At 33.6% G+C, this 9276-nt stretch overlaps 1 protein-coding gene across 1 annotated transcript in view; it reads right to left on the bottom strand.

Annotated features, from left to right (window-relative positions):
* Positions 1 to 7325, bottom strand: part of LOC134851741 (uncharacterized) — a gene marked incomplete in the record, with an annotated part of 63127 nt that extends 55802 nt beyond the window's left edge. Inside the window, 2 exon segments of the mRNA XM_063867959.1 lie at positions 822 to 1024; positions 7045 to 7325. Of these exon segments, the coding sequence (XP_063724029.1) occupies positions 822 to 1024; positions 7045 to 7200 (359 nt within the window).
* Positions 7326 to 9276: the final 1951 nt, after the last annotated feature.

Below are 9276 nucleotides of genomic sequence, written 5' to 3'. Positions count from 1 at the left end.
TCAGCAGTTTTTACCAATAACAAAAGCAGCAAGACAAACCATTGAGCAAACAAATTTGAAAAACAAATTGCAACACCTTTGAATTAAAATGAATTGTAAGACAAAATCTTATGCTAAAATAGTAGGTTGAAAGCTATGTATCAAACCAGGGGGAGGATTTAACATTTTTCGACTAGGGGGATTTTCAAAAAAATTAATAAAAGTTTTGCGAGTTTTTTCAAGATCACCTAAATAGATACCCCGAGCACCCGCATAACACTGTAAACACCCAATTTTGACCAAAATTCAGCGCCGCAGGGGAAATTTTTTTTTTTAAATGTGAAAAAAAAACAAGTTTTTTGGCACTTTTTGGGAGAATTCTGACCGGAAAACTGCGTTTTTTCGGTGCGCTCTTTTTCAAATTTTTATAAAAAGAAAAAATTAAGATTGGTCGGCCTAAAATGTTTGTCAAAAAAAATTATCAAAAGCTTGGTGAGCATCAACCCCCATTCCCTCTCTCCTTAAATCCGCCCCTGTATCAAATCTTAAGTTTTGAATGTCCCCTTCCTCGAAAAAGTTGTTGATCTGCCCCTGGTTTGATATATACCCTACCACCACTTATTTACCCAGGTTGGCAACAATACACCGAAAATGCTTATCAGACAACTCCATGCATCAATTGTATGGAAAAACGCTTGTTATAAAATTTTCTTACAATTTCAAAAAATTGGTTGAACAATGATATATATTAAATTTTGTGGCTGTTTCGCTTATGATCTGCTTCCATGTGAAAAAACGAAAGCGGTCTTTACACGCTTAATTTAAATTCTTGCTCAACTAACTCGAAGTCGCGAATACAAAGATGAGACTGCAAATACAACCAGCTTTTGAATACATTTGCGACGAGAATAATGCAGCTGTGGACAACTTCAGAGAAGCATTGGAAACCGAGAAGAAAGTATTCTCCTGAGCGCAGTTCCTCGACCACGAAAAAGGCAAACAGACAAAATAGGTTCAGTCCAATCGATGCAATAACAATCAGGGTCTAAAAAAAATTAAGTTACTCAGTCATACACAGTATTAAAAAATAATGTGACTAAACCGTGTTGAACATTGCGAAAAATTTTAAAAAGCTAGAATTGCTAATTTACCCAAAAAGTGAGCAAAATCATGAGTTTTTTTCATCTATTTGTAGTTTTAAAAGGAAAAATCCGGCGTTCAAAAATCCACTAGCCGGCTGAATTATCTTTTTCATACCTTTTTTCACCTACTACCATGAATAAGAATCATTTTTTCACGTCTCCTTATTGTGGACACACAACTTTTTTAAATGGATTACAATTTATAAAGGACGGCAGAGGTTTCGGGATATTTTTGGAAACTGATAGTGTAATGTTGGATTTCGTCAATTTTTCCTGGAAAAAAATGGAATCTATACTGCGTGTTTTTCTTCTCAAATAATTGTCCAAGTGAAAAAAATTTTAAAGGCTATGTAATTGTATTTCAGAAAATTTTTGTTTGTCAGTTTTTTTTTCATTTTTTTCAAATGTACGGTAACAAGAACGTCAATTGAATAGATAACGACAAAACGATTTGAATGATTCATTTTAGCGATTGAAAAAAAATGCAGCGTTTGACAAATGCGCTTTTGACATAACAACCAATACGGAACTATTTTGCTCACTGAAAGATCAATTGACACATTTACAACAAGTGAAAACGTCCAGAACTTTCTCGTTTCTTACAAGTCCATTGCTTCTTGGGACAACGGGATAGTTTAAATCTACCCCAAATCTAATTTTATTTCTAGTTTTGTCAAATTATCTCAGCCCAGAGAAACTCAGGATGTTGAAAGAAATGTTTTTTTTTTCTGAAGCAAAGTAACTAACTCTTTCAAAGTTCAAATTAGAGTAACCATTCAATTGTGACCAGAATGAATTCGGAAAATTTGGTTTCTTTTTTTACATGTTTGCAAGATAAGTTTTAAAAACTTTGTCACCCCCTAGTATTCGAAAAGAGCTTGTCAGATATATTGAAAACCTTTTTTTCAAGTTTTAAGCGTTTTCCCTGTTTCCAGACTCTGGCCATTTTTCAGATACCTAATTGAAAAACTAAAATAAAGCATAAGTAGTAATGAATGCAAAAATTCAAAACTTGGTTAAAAGAGATCATCTCTCCAAAGGAAAAATGGTTTAGCTTATTGGACTTCTTGTTCTTTTATAACAACTGAAATTTTCAAATTTGTTCTTTTTCAATTTTTCATTTGAAATTTCCTTTTAAAAGCGAGCTTCCTACCAGTATCAATAAACCAATTAACATATAAAGTCAATTATTTTCACCTTTGGCCAGTAATTTTTTAATCAAGTTACTTGTGATCTGAAACAAATCAAAAAAGATATGTTATCTGATATGTCACGCAAGGAGAAAGTTTCCTTAAAGAATCCTTCCCAGCCTCTTTTCTCAAACTTGATTTTTTTATAGAAACGTACTTATAAGAGAAAAAAGTTCCCTCTTTGTAGGCATTTAATTCACAGGGTAATTTTGACAAACTAAGATATCTGTAACAGTTGCAAAATATTAATACTTAGTCTTGAAACGTGAAGGTCAAAATATGATTTTTTGACATCCTTACATTAGTATGCCACCAAACGTGCCAAAACAACTACAACAATGTACCTCCGTTTTTCCATTCAATTTTTTAGTTCATACAAAATTCAAATAAGTTACTTATTGGCGTAACTGCTGTGTTTAGAAAAAGCATTTTTACCTGAATGAACAATTTATTGAAATCAAAGAACTGAGCCGGGTAGAAAATGGAAGAGATCTTCACTTTTATTTTTTAAATAATACTTAGTATAGCGACCAAATAACCGTCAAAAAGCATAGCGACCAAAAAGCATAGCGACCAAATAGCCGCCAAGCATAGTTTAAAAGTTTTCTAAGGTCATGCTTGAAACCTAAGAACTCCCAGTCCAACTAAATATCATTAAACATAAAGGCATTCAAAACAAACGATTTTCGTGTAACCTTATCTGTTTCGAACACAAAGCAGAAACGTAGATGAGAGTTCTTCATGAAAAAAATAAATACATGTTTTTCACAAAAGCTAATTTCATTGCTACTTGAAACTGAAGTCCCAAATTAGATTTCGTCTGGAGAAATTTCCTTATGTCGACAAGATGTTCAAAAAATAAACTAGCAAAAAATGTTCTACCGTCAGTGAAATTATTAAATGTGATACAATAATTACAATTCGTAGATCAAATCCAAAAATTTTGTTAGAACATTATCTGATCAAACGATTCTTCTTTGTCCTTCTTCCTTCGTCGGCGAGTTTCTCAAATTTCTATGGTTTCCATTTCATCCCTTACTTCATGCCGATTGTAAGATTTTTCTGAAATTTAGTAATCCAACTCCTCAATACACATGCCGGTTATGTTATAATCACAAAACTGTTTTCAAAAAACAACCTAAAAATTTGTCACATCAATCTCTCCATCTTGTTTGTATAGACTGCGACGAAGCAACAAAGAAAACATTCGCCCAACATGGAAAATTTTTTCCCCATCTGTTGGACACTAGAATACACCATTATATGCCACGAAATGGCGAAAAGTATGAAGTCAAAAATATTCTCGATTCAACTATATAACAATTTATCGGCCCCTAACGGATAATCATCCACTTAAAAAAATTGCATCAAGTGTCTACCATCATCAGCACGAATTGCTCTCATCTGGGAAAAAATATTACTTTTCCGAGCTTCTGAGCTGATTTTTACACCTGTTGAACCCAATTTTTTTCTTGCTGGGCTTTTTATCAAAATTTTGCATTTGAACACTCATTTTCAAGTCTTTCTTGCTTTAGAAAACTTTTCAAAATAGAACAACGCAACAGCCTATTGAAGAAATTTTAAGCCATGTCTAATCAAACGTTCTGGCAACTTTTTCCTTTTTCACCGTTGTGGGACTGTGTTATACGCATCAAAAACCATTAAAACTTGATTCAAAATTTTGAAAATGAAGGTTAAAAAGTCTAATTCAACAGCGTTTTTTCGATTCTTTTTTACCTATGAAGGAAACCCCATGCTAAGCCTAAGTGAACATATGACTAATATTAGGGGCTGATTGATGCCCAAGTTTCAATTTTTTATGTTTGCTTTTCTCAAGCCTCTATATGTAGTGCCAAATGTTTCATGGGATCATTTTTTCAAAGTGATGTAATTGAAAAGCGTTTTATATATTTAGGAATGGAGAACAAGCCAAAAGCAAACTGAAAAGGTTTTAGCGCAGAGCCAGCACCAATCCAGGGTCTTTTCATAAAAAACTCAAAAATAGGAAAAGAACTATTCAAATGAACCCAACCTCCCGCCATTGGAAGATGGCTTATCTAGATGAGAAAAAAACTCCCAGAAAAGACAGAGAGACTAGGAATCCCAAATGATCATGAGATGATCTTGTCTCACGATAACCCGGGATTTGTGACGTCCCAAAAAAACTACTTGGAGCCTGAGTTCAAACAGTGGAAATTCCAAGGGTTTTTCATGGCAAAATTATCAATAGGAACTCTAGCACAACGATTGCCACAGAAAAGCCGTTTGATAATAAGGTTTTCTCCTCTTTAGGTGCCGTCCATAACTACTTCAAATTAATGCTAAGAATCCAGAAGGAGTATCTCGTAAATTTGGGAAGGACGTCTTTAGCGGAATCACGGCCTCACCCGAGAGTGAACCAGAAGATGTAGTTAGGCTGACTTAGAAAAAAATTGAACCAGAAACAATTTGAACCCTTAAAAATGTGAACCAAGATTTAAAAAAAGGAAATTAAAAAGCCAATTGCAAAAACAACTAGAGACGGCCGAGAGGAAAATAAAAACTCCGAGAGATTACAATGCGCTTTCAGAGAAAAACTTGAAAGCGTGTCTATGTAACTTTTCCGTAAATTTTTCTCATTTTGTTTCTCACAAGTGTTTTGTAACCTTGATCTTTAACCTTGCTATTCTATATCTAACAACGCTAAAAACTAGCTACTGGAGAGATTGTTTTTCTCCAAAAAGAGGTGAGTTTAAGTATTAGAAAATCTACACCAATGCAAAAAGCCATTAGTTTAATTTTTTACTTAAGATTCGAGCGGAATCTTTGCTCTTCGGAACTTTGTCATACAATAAAATGTTTTTTCCTCTGAACAACTTAGTTTAAAACCTTAAACATCAGACCCTAATCTCAACTTTTTAGTTTTTTTTTAGTCTTTCAGTTTTAAAAACTTTAGAAAAAAGCCATGACTTTTTCAAAATTTCAATGGATGACCAAAAGAAATCAATTCTATCCACGACGCCATTCAGGTGGTGTGTGCCTATCGTTTTGGCTCTGAAAACAGAAGAGCCCCCAACCGCTCGGAATATTGAAGCAACTAAGGCAGATGAAAATATTATGAGCTTTCCAATTAAACTAAAAATTGATTAATGAATATCAAAAACCAACAAAAATGCAAAACTTGTCTAGTTAAAGGAGGACAAGAGATTGAAACAAGACTGAAGTCTAATAGCAGGTGCAGGATAAAGCAAAATAAAACAATCGGCCTGCACTTTCATTGACTCCAATTTATTCATCCAATTAGACAGTTGAATTTACTTTTTATTTTTTATTCTTTCTCTTTAAAAAACTCTCCTTATTTATAAAAACCTTTTAAGTAAATTATGTTTGGTAAAATATTAAAACTGCAAGAAGATTCAACCAACATCCTTAGACCGGAATCGCTTTTCAAACGACAGTGTGCCTTCTTTTTCGAGACGAGCAGCGGGATACCGTCTCCAACAACCTTTTCAAATCTTCTGTAATAATTTTGTGAGCAAAGAAATGCCCCATCCCAATTGTGTCTAATCTTTAACCATCTTTGGCAATTACTTTTAATTTATGTGTCTTCTACAAGAAGATTCAACAAAGGTCCTTAGGCCGGAATCGTTTTTCAAACGACAGTGTACCTTCTTTTTCAAGGCGAGCAGCGGGATACCGTCTCCAACAACCTTTTCTAATCTTGTGTAATAATTTTGTACGCAAAAATGCCCCATCTCAATTGTGTCTAATCTTTAACCATCTTTGGTAACTTCTTTTAATTTATGTGTCTTCTACAAGATGATTCAACAAACGTCCTTAGGCCGGAATCGTTTTTCAAACGACAGTGTACCTTCTTTTTCAAGGCGAGCAGCGGGATACCGTCTCCAACAACCTTTTCTAATCTTCTGTAATAATTTTGTACGCAAAAATGCCCCATCCCAATTGTGTCTAATCTTTAACCATCTTTGGTAATTTCTTTTAATTTATGTGTCTTCTACAAGAAGATTCAACAAACATCCTTAGGCCGGAATCGTTTTTCAAACGACAGTGTACCTTCTTTTTCAAGGCGAGCAGCGGGATACCGTCTCCCACAACCTTTTCAAATCTTCGTAATAATTTTGTTAGCAAAAAAATGTCTCAACCCAATTGTGTCTAATCTTTCACCATCTTTGGTAATTACTTTTAATTTATGTGTCTGTAATAAGTTAAGTTTAACTCTAGGACCAGATCGACTATGATCTATGATATAATTAGAGCCGAAACTTACATGTTTGGTTACTTATTGAAACAAAAGGATCTATCAACGAATCATTGTTTCTTTTAGTTAAATAGCCTAAAAATTCGAATCCTTTGGAATTGGTTTTTCCAAGAACTATGATAGGGAGAGGTTTCATTCTGAATGTTAAATCATTGACTACACAAAGGGCCCGATCCCATTTTTGTACTGATTATTGACATCTATTTTGATCGAAACTTCTAAATTTTGTGTCTGGGTTGCAAAAAAATGTGTCAGTTAGTTACTTTTCATAAATAAAAAACGCCTGAGAAAGACGTAGACTCCATTTGGATCTTTCTTCGCAATCTTTCCAGCAATCCGCTTTCTTTTTAAATTAAAACTGTTAGATCTTTTATTTTTCACTTGTTTGGAAATTGATGAGTGCAATTTTTTGCGGTTAGTCATTCGCTAACAGGATGGATTTCTAGCAAATGCTAGTGGTTGTGCTAGCTCTCACCTCCAATAAATCAAAGGAACCACGAATGTAGTAATGGTACTGTAGGTATTCACCAACTCTCTCTTCGAACCTATCATATTGCACGTAGTAAGAAACCCAGTTCCAGAAAGCTGTCCCCAACTTCGGCTCATAATCATCGTAGATGGTAGATGTCATACTTTTAAAATAAAAGTTTAATTAGAGCACTCTGCAAAGAAGCTTTCTAAACAATAAAAACGCAAATTAGTGGCGTTTGGGTTGTTTTATTTTCAAAATTTTTCAATTTTAACCGAAGCCCAAAGCAAATGATAGTAAACTCAGATCAAAGTAGTTTTCAATGCTGCAGGTTTCCATGCGCAACCATATGGGCTTCATGCTTTCATTCAATTGCATGAATTTTAAAGCTGGCTTTGATAAATTTTTAAAAACGATGAATATCTCTACACTGTTCCGCTTTATTATCATACTATATTAGTCGGCTTCTTTCTAATTACCATTGGTAAATGAAGTTCCTCTGATATTTCTCGTAAGCTGATTAAGTTATAGCTTATTCCGCTCATTTTCCTCGAGGGCTCCTTTCAAGCAAATGATTTTAAGAAATTGACTTGATTTTTTGCCGCTGCCAATTAGAACAAATCGTTTTCTAAATCGACGAAAGTGATCTTTTGAAGCATTTTATCATCAATCAAGAACAAGCGTACGTGACAATGGTATCTTCTTTCGAGATGACTCACAACAAAAATCTGCTAGAAACCTGACGAAATTTAGAAAAGCTGCCAACAGACAGGTCACGCGACCTTAGTGCAGTCTATTTTGATGCAACTACTCTCATTACTAACTATAAAAAAGCATAGAAAACAAAAAAACTGAAAAGAAAAATGTATTTTGAAACTTGGTTCTAGCTCTTCCAAAATAAGATGTCAAACATTTAGGTTTTCATTTTGGTTTTACCCATGGATGTCAATCTTTGAGCTGAATAGCTTACAGAAGCATCAAATAAAAAAAACGATTCTCAATCGAATATTTGGTGTGACCGTCACGTAACTATTCGAGAAACCGTTTTTGTTTTTTTTTTTACTTTCGTAAAATGTACTTGATAATGTGGAACTGAAAAAAAAGCTGTAACTTGACTTTTTCGGCTTTTTGGAGTTTATTTGCTGTTTAAAAAGTGTTCGACTACTGATTTCTTTGACCTATCAAATAGGACCCATAGAACTATTTTTAAAAGTTTCAAACATGCCGGAGACTTTAATTGTTCTTTGACAAACTTACACTGAGAAAAAAACGTCAAAAACGAATAAAAAAATTGCCTCACAGCTATCCTGTATCTTCAAAACTATTGAAAGAGTTTTTGCAAGTTTTCGTTTCGAGGCCAAATTGTGCACTGGGTAGTTGTACGTTTTTGTGTCTGTAAATTCCTGAATTTCATAGACAATGCTTTAAATATGTTAAACTTTTGTCGGAACTATCAAAGAAAACAAAAAAGCAAAATAAGAACAAAAAGAACGTCCTTGTTGCGGAGTCTGCTTATGAGTAACAAAATACACAGTTTATCCTTGTAATTTTGTAATGCTTGGAGATCAAATTTGATGCCGAGATGTGTTGTCGTCTTTTGTGATGCAAATCACAGCTAAAGAAAAATTTTCCAAGTGATTCACTTAAAATTATTAATTATTTCAAACACGTCTTGTAAAAATATATTGCCTCTTTTTTCTCAGTATCAAAAATTGCATGGAGATGATATCCACTAAACGGAAAAAAATGTTGTTATATTTGACTGTGGGTCTTTTGAATTCAAATATTCAAAAAAAAACTATTTTTTAGTAACCTTGAACCAATGAAAGGCCATGGTTGAGCTGGACAGTTCACAGTAGAAAGATTTTCAAAAGATAATGATTTGCCTAGCTACCCATCTAACAATCCCAAATAACTATTTTAAAAGAATGATTAACACAGATCTTATTTTGGATGTTTCTCTTCGATTTGCTTTAAAATTAAACAGTGTCATTTGATACATAAATTTTACCGTACTACAATGTATGAAAAAGAAAAATTATTTTTGCATATATATTTTTTGAAACAAATGACGCCAGAAGATGCCTGGAAAAACTGCTAAAATTTTTCGAATTAACTGATAAAGGAACATTTTAGTGCCGACTTTTGAAGAAAATGAGGCGTAGTTATGATCGGGGTGGTTTTTTTTTACAGACCATATTTTCATAACTCTTGGAGGATTGATCTCTTGATCTGCAT

The sequence above is a fragment of the Symsagittifera roscoffensis genome, chromosome 7 (assembly GCF_963678635.1).
Source record: "Symsagittifera roscoffensis chromosome 7, txSymRosc1.1, whole genome shotgun sequence".
NCBI classification, from domain to species: Eukaryota; Metazoa; Xenacoelomorpha; order Acoela; family Convolutidae; genus Symsagittifera; species Symsagittifera roscoffensis.
This window is presented reverse-complemented; position numbering and strand designations above follow the sequence as displayed.